Genomic DNA, 19,419 nt, shown 5'->3' with positions numbered 1-19,419 from the left:
TGTTAGAAACAAAGGCTATTACAGGTGGCGGCCATATTTGATTGGCCGCTGTGGCGACGCTTGGGGTCGCCGGCGCAACCGCCCTAGCTAGGTCATGTGAGTTTGCCCTGAGCTTCACCTGTGCCAAGTTTGGCGCTATTAGACAAGGGGTTATTGGTTCAATCCCCACCTTCTACCATCCTAGTCACGTCCGTTGTGTCCTTGGGCAAGACACTTCACCCTTGCTCCTGATGGGTCCTGGTGAGCACCTTGCATGGCAGCTCTCGCCATCAGTCTGTGAATGTGTGTGTGAATGGGCGAATGTGGAAATGCTGTCAAAGCGCTTTGGGTTCCTTTTAAAAAGGGGTAGAAAAGCGCTATACAAGTACTTACTTACTTACTTACTTACCATATGAACATTGTGTTATATATGGACTTTTAATGGAACATTGTGTTATATATGGACTTTTAATGGAACATTGTGTTATATATGAACATTGTGTTATATATGGACTTTTAATGGAACATTGTGTTATATATGAACATTGTGTTATATATGGACTTTTAATGGAACATTGTGTTATATATGAACTTTTAATGGAACATTGTGTTATATATGGACTTTTAATGGAACATTGTGTTATATATGAACATTGTGTTATATATGGATTTTTAATAGAAACATTGTGTTATATATGGACTTTTAATGGAACATTGTGTTGTATATGAACATTGTATTATATATGGACTTTTAATGGAACATTGTGTTATATATGAACATTGTGTTATATATGGATTTTTAATAGAAACATTGTGTTATATATGGACTTTTAATGGAACATTGTGTTATATATGAACATTGTATTATATATGGACTTTTAATGGAACATTGTGTTATATATGAACATTGTGTTTTATATGGACTTTTAATGGAACATTGTGTCATATATGGACTTTTAATGGAACATTGTGTTATATATGAACATTGTGTTATATATGGATTTTTAATAGAAACATTGTGTTATATATGGACTTTTAATGGAACATTGTGTTATATATGAAAATTGTGTTTTATATGGACTTTTAATGGAACATTGTGTTGTATGTATATGGACTTTTAATGCAACATTGTGTTGTATATGAACATTGTGTTATATATGGACTTTTAATGGAACATTGTGTTATACATGAACATTGTATTATATATGGACTTTTAATGGAACATTGTGTTATATATGGACTTTTAATAGAAACATTGTGTTGTATGTATATGGACTTTTAATGGAACATTGTGTTATATATGGACTTTTAGTGGAACATTGTGTTATTTATTAACTTTTAATGGAACATTGTGTTATAAATGGACTTTTAATGTAGCATTGTGTTATTTATGGAGTTTTAATGTAACATTGTGTTATTTATGGAGTTTTAATGTAACATTGTGTTATTTATGGAGTTTTGAGTGTTGAAGTTGATTTTGTTGGTCTCATGGCTGCAACGTTGTGTGCACCTCCAGCAATGACTGCAAGAACACACTGGAGCTGTCTGCACTTTGCCAGGTCAGAATCAGATGATCTTCTTTCACAAGTGGACATGAAAGATGACGTGTGTGTTTGGGTTTGATCCCAGGTCACCAGCGGCGGGGCCAATGGAACGACTCCCAACGCCACCCAGGAGCTCATCAGGCACACCAACGGACATTTGCCGCAGGTTCAACACTACAGGGGGTCTTCTTCTTTTCCACTGCAGAGGGACTTGGGCCCCGCTCAAATATTAACATTGATTTAGTTGTCGTACACTTGATTGAAATCATTCTATCTTACCACCTTGTCAAATGTGTTCATCACAAATTCTTTGAACACATAAACCTTAGGCTTAGGTCACTCAAATACTAATCAAGGAGACTGCATAAGAAGTCAAATAAATGTACAACATCTATAATTATGTAGTGCTGTAGTGCTTTTTTGATCAACAAAAGTGTCAGTAAGATTTAAATGCAAATTAATAGTCCTAATTAATAGTCCTAATTAATTTAGTCATAATTTGTGCACTGAAAAGACTTCATGATGACTTTTTCTCCAGACTTCTTCTGTTTGTTTGATCTTGTCATTACTGCCACAAGTGGTGGAAAAGTGTATTACAGTCGCAAAAGAGATATTTCTTGGCGGGAGATGTAATCCAAACACTCTTATTCCCACTGTCAGGTTGCCGTGGAGATGCCAAACGTAAAGCGAGTGAAGGCCAGGCGGGACTCCCAGTACCCCACCAAGAGAGATCACATGATCTGCAAATGTCTGACGCTCAGCATCACCTACGCTGCCACCATCGGCGGCCTCATTACCATCACCGGCACCTCCACCAACCTCATCTTCGCCGAGCAGTTCAACACGTACGTACTTTCATCTTCTTATGACTCGTCTTCGGGGGCTCGCGCGGGATCCGAGATCCTGCTAATCACATTTACTCTCAACGCTAATCCTTCATATTGCAGCCGGCCGGGACAAAGGTCAGCTTTGTATGCTTTGTGCTCAGTAATATGCAATGTCGGCACATTTGACATCTCACACTGCAAAATATTTGCAGACGTTACCCAGACGCCAAAGTCATCAACTTTGGCACCTGGTTCATCTTCAGTTTCCCCATCGCCATCATCATGCTGGTCCTCACCTGGCTGTGGCTTCACTTCCTCTTCCTGGGCTGCAAGTGAGTGTGAGAGTGTAGTGTAGTTGTGTGTCTGTGTGTGTGTGTGTGTCTGTCTGTGTGCGTGTGTGCACTAATGATGTCATCATTGTGTGTCCAGCTTCCAGGAAACATGCTCTCTGAGTAAGAAACGCAAATCTAAGAGAGAGATGATGTCAGAGAAGAGAATACAGGAGGAATATGAAAAGCTGGGACCCATCAGGTAATGTGCTTGCTGTATGTAATACAGGTGCGCATCTAACCTTTCAATCCGATTCCCATTCCTTTCTTTTCAATTTAGAATCAGTTCCTGATTCAAACCGATTCTTGCAATGTATTATTTAGTATAATAATAATCAAACCTTTTCAAAACAGGTTAAAAAAGCTATTTCTGGTTGCATGGAGTTGGCCTAAAAAGCTATTAAAAAAAAAAAATTATATATATATATATATATATATATATATATATATATATATATATATACATACAACCCCACGACCCCAAAAGGGTCAAGCGATAGAAAATGGATGGATTTTCTACCACTTGTCCCTGGATGGATATATATATATATATATATATATATATATATATATATATATATATATATATATATATATATATATATATATATATATATATATATATATATATATATATATATATATATATATATATATATATATATATATGTGTGTGTGTATTTTTTTAAATTGATATTTGAAAACTATAAATTAATTTAAAATTGGAATCAATAAGAAATGCATAATACAGGTGAATTCATTTTTTATGCACCCTTACTTAGTATGCACCTACTTAAAATTATTATTATTTATCTATTAATTTATTTTTTTTATTAGAATCACATTTTAAAAGCTGTTTTAGGCCTTCTCCATGCAACCAGATGGAGCATTTCCAACCTGCAAACTGTTTTGGAAACGTTTAATTTGAATTATTATTCCAAATAGTATATTGCAAGAATTGGTTGGAATTCAGTATTGATTTTGAATTCAAACATTAGAAATCACTATCCGATCGAATCGTCAGGTGCCCAAAGATTAGTTTTCACTGCATGTAATAACTGTCATAGTAGGGATGGTACAATATCAACATTTTTTTTTTTAAGTATTATATATATATATATATATATACATACACATATATATATATATATATATATATATATATATATATATATATGTATATATATATATATATATATATATAAAATTGCCAGAAAAGAAACTACACTCGCAAAGTTTTAGTTAAAGTTAAGTTAAGTTAAATTCAAGTAGGAATTATTGACACACACACACACACACACACACACACACACACACACACAATATGTGGTGAAATTTGTCCTCTGCATTTGACCCATCACTCTTGATCACCCCCTGGGAGGTGAGGGGAGCAGTGAGCAGCAGCGATGGCCGCGCTCGGGAATCATTTTTGGTGATTTAACCCCCAATTCTAAGCCTTGATGCTGAGTGCCAAGCAGGGAGGTATTGACTCTCATTTTTATAGTCTTTGGTATGACTCGGCCGGGGTTTGAACTCACAACCTACCCATCTCAGGGCAGTGAAGTGAATTATATTTATATAGCGCTTTTCTCAAGTGACTCAAAGCACTTTACTTAGTGACACCCAATATCTAAGTTACATTTAAACCAGAGTGGGTGGCACTGGGAGCAGGTGGGTAAAGTCTCTTGCCCAAGAACACAATGGCAGTGACTAAGATGGCACAAGCGGGAATCGAACCTGCAAACCTCAAGTTGCTGGCACGGCCACTCTACCAACCGAGCTATGCCGCCCCATAGCAGGCAGACACACTAACCACTAGACCACTGAGCAGGTAGTTGGATCTTGTCACACCTCTCCACTTTATCGTCAAGATTTACATCCCGAGTGAATAGGAAGGGATAGACTTCTTGTGTTGGAGAAATCGTGTGGAGGTGTTCATTATTTGAGGGTTCACCCTAACCCAATGCCAAGTTCACCCTAACCCAATGCCAAGTTCACCCTAACCCTAATGCCTAATGCTAATGAGTTGTTTTTTTAGTTTTTTTATTTATTTGTTTTTTTTCCCTTGGCCTCAGTCTGCACCTCCTCTCCAGGGCCCAGGCAAAGACCGATTTTTTAAATTTTATTTTAATCTTCTATTTCCCCCCCCCCCCTTTGTTTACCTTTATCTCATCTTTTTTGTAAGGGGCGCTGGAAGCCGGCAGACCCGTCAGCGATCCTGTTCTGTCTCCCTGTAATTTTTGTCTAAACTTGAATGGGATTGTGCTGAAAATTTTAATTTTCCTGAAGGAACTCTCCTGACGGAATAAATAAAGTACTATCTATCTAATCTAAAGTTCACCCTAACCCAATGCCAAGTTCACCCCATCCCTATGCCAAGTTCACCCTAACCCAATGCCAAGTTCACCCTAACCCTAATGCCAAGTTCACCCTAACCCAATGCCAAGTTCACCCTAACCCAATGCCAAGTTCACCCTAACCCTAATGCCCTAATGCCTAATGCTAATGAGTTGTTGTTTTTTTTTTTTTGTTGTTTTTTTTTTTTTTCCCTTGGCCTCAGTCTGCACCTTCTCTCCAGGGCCCAGGCAAAGACCGATTTTTTAAATTTTATTTTAATCTTCTATTTTTTTCTCCCCCCCTTTGTTTACCTTTATCTCATCTTTTTTGTAAGGGGCGCTGGAAGCCGGCAGACCCGTCAGCGATCCTGTTCTGTCTCCCTGTAATTTTTGTATAAACTTGAATGGGATTGTGCTGAAAATTTTAATTTTCCTGAAGGAACTCTCCTGACGGAATAAATAAAGTACTATCTATCTAATCTAAAGTTCACCCTAACCCAATGCCAAGTTCACCCCAACCCTATGCCAAGTTCACCCTAACCCAATGCCAAGTTCACCCCAACCCAATGCCAAGTTTACCCCAACCCAATGCCAAGTTTACTCCAACCCAATGCCAAGTTCACCCCAACCCAATGCCAAGTTCACCCCAACCCTATGCCAAGTTCACCCCAACCCAATGCCAAGTTCACCCCAACCCAATGCCAAGTTCACCCCAACCCAATGCCAAGTTCACCCTAACCCTAATGCCAAGTTCACCCTAACCCTAATGCCAAGTTCACCCTAACCCTAATGCCAAGTTCACCCTAACCCAATGCCAAGTTCACCCTAACCCTATGCCAAGTTCACCCTAACCCTATGCCAAGTTCACCCTAACCCAATGCCAAGTTCACCCTAACCCAATGCCAAGTTCACCCCAACCCAATGCCAAGTTCACCCCAACCCTATGCCAAGTTCACCCCAACCCAATGCCAAGTTCACCCCAACCCAATGCCAAGTTCACCCCAACCCAATGCCAAGTTCACCCTAACCCTAATGCCAAGTTCACCCTAACCCTAATGCCAAGTTCACCCTAACCCTAATGCCAAGTTCACCCTAACCCAATGCCAAGTTCACCCTAACCCTATGCCAAGTTCACCCTAACCCTATGCCAAGTTCACCCTAACCCAATGCCAAGTTCACCCTAACCCAATGCCAAGTTCACCCTAATCCGAAGCCAAGTCCATCAATCTCAGCTGCTTATCCCAAAGAGTAGATAGTAATCAACAATGTTTCTTCTAACTGTGTGTGTTTGGCAGTTACCCAGAGGTGGTCACCGGGGTTTTTTTCATCCTGATGACTCTGCTGTGGTTCACAAGAGAGCCAGGATTTGTTCCCGGCTGGACGTCTCTTTTTGAGAAGCAAGTACACAGCAGTTTCTTAGAGCCACAAAAGCAACGGCTGATTGTCTTCTCTGTGAATTTAGAAAAGGTTACCGGACCGATGCAACGGTGTCTGTCCTCCTGGGCTTCCTGCTCTTCCTCATTCCCGCCAGGCGACCCTTCTCCTCGTCCTCCTCCGGCTCCAGAGACCCCGGTAGAAGCGCATCACCTTCTAGCTCCATGCAGGTGTACTAATCAGGTCCCACAGGTACGCTGTCGGATCCACTGGCTCCCATGATCACCTGGAAGGACTTCCAGAGACTGATGCCGTGGGAGATCGTCATCCTGGTGGGCGGCGGCTACGCCCTGGCTGCCGGCTGCAAGGTGTCACATTCCCAGCAGTCCGCCACAAGGTCTTTTTTCTCCTGACGCTCAATGGATTCTTGCCGCAGGTGTCGGGCTTGTCGGTGTGGATCGGCCGCCAGCTGGAGCCCATGAGCGGACTCCCGCCCTGGGCCGTCACCCTGCTGGCCTGCCTGCTGGTGTCGGCGGTCACCGAGTTTGCGTCCAACCCGGCGACCCTGACCGTCTTCTTGCCCATCCTGTCTGCGCTGGTTTGTCTTGTCTTTCAAAATAACCACAACCCAAGTCATAGGAAACAAGAGCAAACTGCTGAAAAAGTAATAATGAATCAAAATCAATGTTCTTATGAATTATTGATTATATGCCACTATTTTACATTTGGGGGGAAAATATTACATATTTTGGTTTATTTGCCATAAAAAGCAGGGTTTTCTTGAACAAAAAAGGCATAAAACAAAAGCTGATACACACAGACTGGAGAATTATTATTGTTATTATGACTTATTCTTCGCACGTTTTGACCCCCGACAATTGGAGTGGCATTTTTTTGAACCGTCATTGATGATTTAAAATCAACGTTGTTATGAATTATTGACCTGTTGAAGGATCTAATTACTGAATTTCATGTCAAATATTACACTTTGTTCAATTTTGGTGGAACATTTGACATATTTTGTATGTTTGCCATAAAAAACTAAGTTTGTAATGACAAAAAGGGCATAAAAACAACAACAAAGCAACATTTAAAAAATAATAAAAACGTTGTTATGTTTGCTACTGGGGAAGGAGACGGCACAGCGAAGGACTGTCAAGTTCAACAGGTTTATTTGTAGACTTGATGATTACGTGGAGTGTGTATGCTACTATGTGTTTGCACGGAAGACGATGTGTGGAATTTATCATATGTAGATACCGTAAGGTTTGTTGAGGTGCGTGTTGGCTGAAAAGGGTGTCCAAATCACAGAGGGAGCAAGCCAGAGGGAGTCCAAAGTCCAAGCGAGGTCAGAGGCAGGAGAGCGGGTCCAAAGTCCAGAAACAAAGTCGAGAATCCGGGAAGGCAAAATGGGTCCAGAAGAGAAACAGCGGTGGTGACACGACAAAAAGTAGTTAACGTTCCGACATCGAGGAGTCAGCGTCGGCCATCTTTCTACTGCCCTCCTTCATTAGCACCAGGTGTGGCCTGCGGAGAGGGGGCGTGGTCCGCTTGATGAGTGTGTGGGAGTCTCTGGGGTTTGCAGTGGATCTTCTGCATGCACTTGCAGCAGCAGCAAGCCCAGCGTGTGTGCGTGACACAACAAACGTAGCATTGAAGAATACATGTGAAGTTGATGTACAGATTTAGATGTTGAAAATTAAAACAGAAAAATACATCTTTTATTTTTAATTCTTTTATGAGTCCTTTTGGATCCTCAAGAGTTTTAGTTGTTATTTTTTTTTTAACTGTCATTGCTCAAAACATTATGATGAAATAAAATCAATGTTGTTATGAATTATTGATCTATTAAAGGCTACAATTACTTCACATGAAATATTCAACTTTCCTTTTTTGGGGGGGGGGGGGGGGGGGGTGCTACATATTTTGTATTTGCACCCCAAAAAATGTTTGAAAAGACACAAGACATTAAAAAATCAACTTTATGTAGACAGATAGATGAGCGAAACTGTAAAAATGTCCCCCGCATGCTCTGATTATTTTAACGTGGCCCTCAGTGGAAAAGATATGCTCTGTTGCAACAGACTTAAGTGTCCTGGAAGTACTGCCTTCCAGTTCGGCCTTGAATAATGATTGAGAGTGCATGAGAAAGTAGCAGCAAACATTGAGTTCTCACTGCATGTTTTCCACTTTCCACAGTCAGAGACCCTGCACATCAACCCCCTCCACACTTTAATCCCCTCCACTATGTGCGTGTCATTCGGGGTCATGCTTCCAGTGGGGAACCCCCCTAACGCCATCGTCTTCAGCTACGGACACCTGCAGATCAGCGACATGGTAGGACTTGCACTCTCTTGCACCTGCAGCATCTTATGTAAGCCCCGCCCCTCACATCACCCCCCAAGGACAGACTGGCTGTCATCCTGCTTTTTACAGCTGTGCAGCTCCTAGTTACATCTTGAAAGAACATCTGCTACCCACTTGTTTGTGCAAACACATTCAAGGAAAACATTTCAAGAGATTCATAGATGACAACATTGCATTTGTGTCCAAATACTGGACTCTTGTGTTCAGCACATTTGAACCATGCATGCTAGTAAAAACCTGTAAACAATCAGGATTCATCCAAATTCCAAAATGCGAATGATCTGATTTAAAAAAAAAAAAAATCATTTGACAGCCCAAGTGTATTTTTATACGAAAGCCAAAAGCAGTGAAGTAGTCAGCTTGTGTAAATGTTAAATAAAAAGAGAATACAACAAATCCTTTTCAACTTATATTCAATTGAATAGACTGCAAAGACAAGATATTTCATGGTATTTATTATTTTTTTTGTAAATAATCATGAAGTTAGAATGTAATGGCAGCAACACATTGCAAAAAAGGCATTTTTACCAGTGTGTTAGGATTCGGGTTAGGGTTAGGGTTTAACCCTAACCCTAACCCTAAAACCCTGGCCTTTCCTTTGAACAACACTCAGTAACTGAGGAGACACATTTTTGAAGTGGAATTCTTTCCCATTCTTGCTTGATGTACAGCTTAAGTTGTTCAACAGTCTCCTGATTTACTATGAAGCCACGTGGCTTGGCATTGGCTTGCTTAAATAAGCAGGGGCGTCCATGATAACGTGGCTTGAATGGCAACATATGTTGTATGTACCTTTCAACAGGAATGGTGCCTTCACAGATGTGTAAGTTAGCCATGCCTTGGCCACTAATACACCCCCATACCATCACACATGCTGACTACCACACTTTCACCCTACAACAATCACTAATACACCCCCATACCATCACACATGCTGACTACCACACATTCACCCTACAACAATCACTAATACACCCCCATACCATCACACATGCTGACTACCACACTTTCACCCTACAACAATCACTAATACACCCCCATACCATCACACATGCTGACTACCACACATTCACCCTACAACAATCACTAATACACCCCCATACCATCACACATGCTGACTACCACACATTCACCCTACAACAATCACTAATACACCCCCATACCATCACACATGCTGACTACCACACTTTCTCCCTACAACAATCACTAATACACCCCCATACCATCACAGATGCTGACTACCACACATTCACCCTACAACAATCACTAATACACCCCCATACCATCACACATGCTGACTACCACACTTTCACCCTACAACAATCACTAATACACCCCCATACCATCACACATGCTGACTACCACACATTCACCCTACAACAATCACTAATACACCCCCATACCATCACACATGCTGACTACCACACATTCACCCTACAACAATCACTAATACACCCCCATACCATCACACATGCTGACTACAACACTTTCACCCTACAACAATCACTAATACACCCCCATACCATCACACATGCTGACTACCACACTTTCACCCTACAACAATCACTAATACACCCCCATACCATCACACATGCTGACTACCACACTTTCACCCTACAACAATCACTAATACACCCCCATACCATCACACATGCTGACTACCACACTTTCACCCTACAACAATCACTAATACACCCCCATACCATCACACATGCTGACTACCACACTTTCACCCTACAACAATCACTAATACACCCCCATACCATCACACATGCTGACTACCACACTTTCACCCTACAACAATCACTAATACACCCCCATACCATCACACATGCTGCCTAGAACACTTTCACCCTACAAAAATCACTAATACACCCCCATACCATCACACATGCTGACTACCACACATTCACCCTACAACAATCACTAATACACCCCCATACCATCACACATGCTGACTACCACACTTTCACCCTACAACAATCACTAATACACCCCCATACCATCACACATGCTGACTACCACACATTCACCCTACAACAATCACTAATACACCCCCATACCATCACACATGCTGCCTACAACACTTTCACCCTACAACAATCACTAATACACCCCCATACCATCACACATGCTGCCTAGAACACTTTCACCCTACAAAAATCACTAATACACCCCCATACCATCACACATGCTGACTACCACACTTTCACCCTACAACAATCACTAATACACCCCCATACCATCACACATGCTGACTACCACACTTTCACCCTACAACAATCACTAATACACCCCCATACCATCACACATGCTGACTACCACACTTTCACCCTACAACAATCACTAATACACCCCCATACCATCACACATGCTGACTACCACACTTTCACCCTACAACAATCACTAATACACCCCCATACCATCACACATGCTGCCTACAACACTTTCACCCTACAACAATCACTAATACACCCCCATACCATCACACATGCTGCCTAGAACACTTTCACCCTACAAAAATCACTAATACACCCCCATACCATCACACATGCTGACTACCACACATTCACCCTACAACAATCACTAATACACCCCCATACCAGCACACATGCTGACTACCACACTTTCACCCTACAACAATCACTAATACACCCCCATACCATCACACATGCTGACTACCACACATTCACCCTACAACAATCACTAATACACCCCCATACCATCACACATGCTGACTACCACACTTTCACCCTACAACAATCACTAATACACCCCCATACCATCACACATGCTGACTACAACACTTTCACCCTACAACAATCACTAATACACCCCCATACCATCACACATGCTGACTACCACACTTTCACCCTACAACAATCACTAATACACCCCCATACCATCACACATGCTGCCTAGAACACTTTCACCCTACAACAATCACTAATACACCCCCATACCATCACACATGCTGACTACCACACTTTCACCCTACAACAATCACTAATACACCCCCATACCATCACACATGCTGACTACCACACTTTCACCCTACAACAATCACTAATACACCCCCATACCATCACACATGCTGACTACCACACTTTCACCCTACAACAATCACTAATACACCCCCATACCATCCCACATGCTGACTACCACACTTTCAACCTACAACAATCACTAATACACCCCCATACCATCACACATGCTGACTACAACACTTTCACCCTACAACAATCACTAATACACCCCCATACCATCACACATGCTGACTACCACACTTTCACCCTACAACAATCACTAATACACCCCCATACCATCACACATGCTGCCTACAACACTTTCACCCTACAACAATCACTAATACACCCCCATACCATCACACATGCTGCCTAGAACACTTTCACCCTACAAAAATCACTAATACACCCCCATACCATCACACATGCTGACTACCACACATTCACCCTACAACAATCACTAATACACCCCCATACCATCACACATGCTGACTACCACACTTTCACCCTACAACAATCACTAATACACCCCCATACCATCACACATGCTGACTACCACACATTCACCCTACAACAATCACTAATACACCCCCATACCATCACACATGCTGACTACCACACTTTCACCCTACAACAATCACTAATACACCCCCATACCATCACACATGCTGACTACCACACTTTCACCCTACAACAATCACTAATACACCCCCATACCATCACACATGCTGACTACCACACTTTCACCCTACAACAATCACTAATACACCCCCATACCATCACACATGCTGACTACCACACTTTCACCCTACAACAATCACTAATACACCCCCATACCATCACACATGCTGCCTACAACACTTTCACCCTACAACAATCACTAATACACCCCCATACCATCACACATGCTGACTACCACACTTTCACCCTACAACAATCACTAATACACCCCCATACCATCACACATGCTGCCTAGAACACTTTCACCCTACAACAATCACTAATACACCCCCATACCATCACACATGCTGCCTAGAACACTTTCACCCTACAACAATCACTAATACACCCCCATACCATCACACATGCTGACTACCACACTTTCACCCTACAACAATCACTAATACACCCCCATACCATCACACATGCTGCCTAGAACACTTTCACCCTACAACAATCACTAATACACCCCCATACCATCACACATGCTGACTACCACACTTTCACCCTACAACAATCACTAATACACCCCCATACCATCACACATGCTGACTACCACACTTTCACCCTACAACAATCACTAATACACCCCCATACCATCACACATGCTGACTACCACACATTCACCCTACAACAATCACTAATACACCCCCATACCATCACACATGCTGACTACCACACTTTCACCCTACAACAATCACTAATACACCCCCATACCATCCCACATGCTGACTACCACACTTTCAACCTACAACAATCACTAATACACCCCCATACCATCACACATGCTGACTACAACACTTTCACCCTACAACAATCACTAATACACCCCCATACCATCACACATGCTGACTACCACACATTCACCCTACAACAATCACTAATACACCCCCATACCATCCCACATGCTGACTACCACACATTCACCCTACAACAATCACTAATACACCCCCATACCATCACACATGCTGACTACCACACTTTCACCCTACAACAATCACTAATACACCCCCATACCATCCCACATGCTGACTACCACACTTTCAACCTACAACAATCACTAATACACCCCCATACCATCACACATGCTGACTACAACACTTTCACCCTACAACAATCACTAATACACCCCCATACCATCACACATGCTGACTACCACACATTCACCCTACAACAATCACTAATACACCCCCATACCATCCCACATGCTGACTACCACACTTTCAACCTACAACAATCACTAATACACCCCCATACCATCACACATGCTGACTACAACACTTTCACCCTACAACAATCACTAATACACCCCCATACCATCACACATGCTGACTACCACACTTTCACCCTACAACAATCACTAATACACCCCCATACCATCCCACATGCTGACTACCACACTTTCAACCTACAACAATCACTAATACACCCCCATACCATCACACATGCTGACTACAACACTTTCACCCTACAACAATCACTAATACACCCCCATACCATCACACATGCTGACTACCACACATTCACCCTACAACAATCACTAATACACCCCCATACCATCACACATGCTGACTACCACACTTTCACCCTAGAACAGTCCCCATGGTTCTTTTCCTCTTTGGTCCGGAGTCCACTACATCCACAGTTTCCGAAAACAATTTGAAATGTGGACTCATCAGAACACAAAACATTTTTCCACTTTGCATCAGTCCATCTTAGATGAGCTCGGGCCCAGTGAAGCGGTTCTGGGTGTTGTTGATAAATGGATTTGGCTTTGCATAGTAGAGTTTTAACTTGCACTTACAGATGTAGCGACCAACTGTAGTTACTGACAGTGGTTTACTCAAGTGTTCCTGAGCCCATGTGGTGATATCCTTTACACACTGATGTGGCTTTTTGATGCAGTAGCGCCTGAGGGATGGAAGGTGTGTAATATCATGGCTTACGTGCAGTGATTTCCAGTTGGAACGTTGTGTTTCGTCTTTGCAGTCTATTCAATTGAATACAAGTTGAAAAGGATTTGCAAATCTTTGTTTTTATTTATACAACGTGACAACTTCACTGCTTGTGGGGTTTGTATATATATATATATATATATATATATATATATATATATATATAAAAATGTATGTATAAATGTGTGTATATATACATATAATAATGTGTGTACATGTGTATATATACATATGTATGTACGTATACATGTATGTATATACAAATAAAATATCAATGTGTGTGTATATGTACAAATATATATATATGTATGTATGTATATGCATGTATATATATATATATATATATACATGTGTGTTTGTGTGTTTATATATGTGTATGAATGTGTTTCTATACATATGTATGTTTGTATAGACAAATGTTTATATCTGCATGTATATATAATATATGTATGACTGTAGATGTGTACACAAGTATGTATGTATATACTGTATACGTATACTTATATATATATATGTATATATATATAGTAATATATATATGTATGTATGTATATATATATATATATATACACACATACATATATATATTACTATATATATATATATATATATATATATATATACACACATACATATATATATTACTATATATATATATATATATATATATATATATATATATATATATATATATATATATATATATATATATATATATATATATAGATAGATATATAGTACTTTATTTATTCCATCAGGAGAGTTCCTTCAGGAAAATTACAATTTTCAGCACAATCCCATTCAAGATCAGACAAACATTACAGGGAGACAGAACAGGATCGCTGACAGGTCTGCCGGCTTCCAGCGCCCCTTACAAAAAAGATGACATACAGGTAAACAAGGGGGGGGGGAGAAAAGAATAGAAGATTAAAATAAAATTTAAAAAATCGGTGTTAGCCTGGGCCCTGGAGTGGGGGTGCAGACTGAGGCCAAAGGAAAAAAACAACAACTCATAGCCATAGAACACATCCCTCTTCCATGTGTGTAAGAGGGAAACATCAAACATCAAAGAAGACTGAGGACATTAAAGACATTAAAGCAGCAGATACAAGCAGACACTTCTACATACAGCTATGAATAAAAAGTAAAATAAACATATACACTGTGGTGCTGCGGTGTTCCACGCCATCATCCGCTGGGGAGGAGGGAGCATGGCCAGAGACAGAAGCAGACCCAACAAAGAAACCAAGTCAGCCGACTCCACTCTCGGCCAGTGTCCAGTCCGCATGGATGAGCGAGGATACGTCCAAGGAAACTGAGGTGTCCGACACCTGCTCACCCAGCCAAGACACCGCGAAGCCTCTCCGTCCCAGCGCTCAGTGCTAGCTCCGCTGTCCTGTCCCCTCATCCGCATCTCCTCCAGTCCCTCCAAACAGACTCCGGTGTGGCAGAGACCCTGCAGCTGGTCTCCATGGCCAAAAGGCTCCCGGGAGGCAGATCCTGAAGTCCACAAAAAAAGCACCACAGAGGTCAAGAAAGTGCCACCCCTTGTCACACAGTCCCAAAGGGTCCCGGACCAAAATGCAAAAAAATATAATAAGACATGAAAACGAGGGAAACACAAAAGGATGATACAAGAGCACAGAGCTCCTGCCTACAGCAGCCACTACAGCAGCGCCATCTTGGAAAAAAAATAATAATAATTGTATATATATATATATATATATATATATATATATATACATATATACATATATGTGTGTGTGTGTGTGTGTGTGTGTGTGTGTGTGTGTGTGTGTGTGTGTGTGTGTGTGTGTGTGTGTGTGTGTGTGTGTAAATTGTTAGAATATCATACAGGAACATTGTGTTACTTGAATGAGTTTTAGTGGAATCTCCTCACTGGTCTTTTGCAGTGTTGTAATGGTTAAGCTGATCACAGAGAGCATGACAACAACCGACACGCCGTGATTCATCTGTGTGTACACATCATTCATGCATTCATCTGCGTGTATACATCATTCATGCATTCATCCGCGTGTGTACATCATTCATGCATTCATCTGCGTGTGTACATCATTCATGCATTCATCTGCGTGTGTACATCATCTCATGCATTCATCTGCGTGTATACATCATTCATGCATTCATCTGTGTGTATACATCATTCATGCATTCATCTGTGTGTATTCATCATTCATGCATTCATCTGTGTGTATACATCATTCATGCATTCATCTGCGTGTATACATCATTTATGCATTCATCTGCGTGTATTCATCATTCATGCATTCATCTGCGTGTATACATCATTCATGCATTCATCTGTGTGTATTCATCATTCATGCATTCATCTACGTGTATACATCATTCATGCATTCATCTGTGTGTATACATCATTCATGCGTTCATCTGCGTGTATTCATCATTCATGCGTTCATCCGTGTGTATACATCATTCATGCATTCATCTGTGTGTATTCATCATTCATGCATTCATCTGCGTGTATTCATCATTCATGCATTCATCTGCGTATATACATCATTCATGCATTCATCTGCGTGTATTCATCATTCATGCATTCATCTGCGTGTATACATCATTCATGCATTCATCTGTGTGTATTCATCATTCATGCATTCATCTGCGTGGGTACATCATTCATGCATTCATCTGCGTGTATACATCAGTCATGCAATCTGCTGAATCACATGAGTTAACTTGTTATTTTTGACAGCACAGACAAACCCAAATATATGAAATATGTGTCTGATGACGGTTGTGGTCCTGGACTGGGACACGCTACTCAGTCTTATATTCATTGTTCCTCTGTGAATCTATGCCCCGTCTTCCTATGTTCCGCAGGTGAAAGCAGGATTCGGGGTGAACCTGATTGGTGTGGCGGTGGTGATGTTAGCCATCACCACGTGGGGGGTGCCACTCTTTCATTTGACCCACTTCCCAGCCTGGGCCGTGGCCAGCAACGTGACCAGCGGCTTATAGCAGCCTTTCTACCAAAGGAATGGAAGTAATGTGAACTCTACTAGAATGATACTTTTGTGGGGACAAATTACTATTTTCATCATTCTTACTTGCCCTGTGACGCATCCCATTTCAGTAAAGCCTGCTGTACTTTCAATGCATGCAAGCATCAATGTTTATGCGGATATATACTTTGAATGCATGCAAGCATCAATGTTTATGCAGATATATACTTTGAATGCATGCAAGCATCAATGTTTATGCAGATATATACTTTCAACGCATGCAAGCATCAATGTTTATGCAGATATATACTTTGAATGCATGCAAGCATTAATGTTTATGCAGATATATACTTTGAATGCATGCAAGCATCAATGTTTATGCAGATATATACTTTCAATGCATGCTAGCATCAATGTTTATGCAGATATATACTTTGAATGCATGCAAGCATTAATGTTTATGCAGATATATACTTTGAATGCATGCAAGCATCAATGTTTATGCAGATAAAAACGCTCGACAATATCTCATGCTGCTACAAAGTTCTCACACTGTATACATATCAGCAATTATCTTCAACCGTGCCTTTATATGAATAGAACAGCTCCAGAAAACACTTAATGTAAGCGTGTTCTTCTTTGTGTGCTTTTATGGACATAAGGACTTTTGATGGAATGACGGACATCAATGTGGACTAAAAAGTGTGTCCCAGTTGAATAATAAGACTGGTTGCCTTGGTGATGAGTGATATTGGGAAGCATGTTAGGATCATTCATGTTCAGATCTGCTGCTAAAAGTATGAACACTGTACTGCACAAAAGTCTACAAGCTGTTGAATATTTCCTTACAGTTAGACAATGACCTGTGTGGATTTTATGGCTTTTACCCTAGCATAGTTACAATCAAGAGGATGCCTTCATTTTAGTGTGTGTAATTTATTCATGCCTACTTTTTGTAAATACATACAGGCTTGTGCTGAAGTCTGAAGCTTTTTGGCCAGTTAGGAAGACCAAATGTGTACAAGAATAAACTCCCGGAAGCCAAACTGTTTTTTTTTCTTCTATTTATTGAAAAAAATCCGGCCTGGGTCAGTCCCTGCTTTCTGTTTCATCCTGGACTCGAACCGAGGTCGACCACAAACGCAATAAGGGTGCTAGCTACTGAGCTAAAAGCCAGGGCTACCACCCCAGCAGCCAGCACTGTTCTAAAAGGGGAATAATGTCTACCATTCACAAATATTTTGTACAAGAACTCATATGTTTTTCTTTTTTGATGCATTCTAACTCCTAAATAAACGCTAGCAAGTCAGCAAGAAGAGAGAGCTGGAAGAAAGCCTCCATAAATGTTTTCATGCAGCAATGAAGGATGATCTACAAGTTTTAGAAGATGTGTGCTAAACAGATCCAGCTTCAGTGAAACACTAAGCATAGGGGTGTAACAGTACACAAAAATTTGGGTTCGGTACCTACCTCGGTTTAGAGGTCACGGTTCGGTTCATTTTCGGTACAGTAAGAAAACAACAAAATATAAATTTTTGGGGTTATTTATTTACCAATTTTGTAAACAATGGCTTTATCCTTTTAACATTGGGAACACTATAATAATTCTGCCCACGTTAATCCACATTAAACTGCCTCAAGTTGTTGCTCAGAATAAATACAATGACAAAACTTTTCTTCTACATATAAAAAGTGCAACATTAAACAATTTCAGGTCAACTCATCATGCTTCATTTATTACAGCATTTGGGAAGCCTGTAGTTGACTTTTATTAAGTAAATGTTATATTTTTATCAACCCTGCCATTCAAAACTTTTGTCCGTAAAACACACACACCACAAAATGAGCTAACGTTACGCTAAAAGCTAATTAGCCTTCACCTCAAGCCAGAACTGCGAGCGAGCTGAGCTGCAGTTTAAGTTTCTAGAAGGTCAATGGGCTCATAGTGATGTTAGTAGTAGTTGACTGGGAGGTGTTT

At 40.7% G+C, this 19,419-nt stretch overlaps 1 protein-coding gene across 1 annotated transcript; it reads left to right on the top strand.

The window, feature by feature from the left end:
* Positions 1-1,495: 1,495 nt before the first annotated feature.
* slc13a4 (solute carrier family 13 member 4) lies at positions 1,496-18,502 on the top strand (the record flags this gene model as incomplete). Its single annotated transcript, XM_061892273.1, has 12 exons — positions 1,496-1,538; positions 1,609-1,689; positions 2,184-2,368; positions 2,471-2,485; positions 2,563-2,682; positions 2,780-2,881; positions 6,311-6,412; positions 6,478-6,587; positions 6,642-6,757; positions 6,826-6,987; positions 8,589-8,726; positions 17,320-18,502. Coding segments are annotated over 12 exons (1,312 nt in total), but the record flags the coding sequence as incomplete, so codon positions are not given.
* Positions 18,503-19,419: the final 917 nt, after the last annotated feature.

The sequence above is a fragment of the Nerophis ophidion genome, unplaced genomic scaffold (assembly GCF_033978795.1).
Source record: "Nerophis ophidion isolate RoL-2023_Sa unplaced genomic scaffold, RoL_Noph_v1.0 HiC_scaffold_30, whole genome shotgun sequence".
NCBI classification, from domain to species: Eukaryota; Metazoa; Chordata; class Actinopteri; order Syngnathiformes; family Syngnathidae; genus Nerophis; species Nerophis ophidion.
Note: the sequence above shows the minus strand (reverse complement) of the source record. Positions and strands in the feature narration are given on the sequence as shown.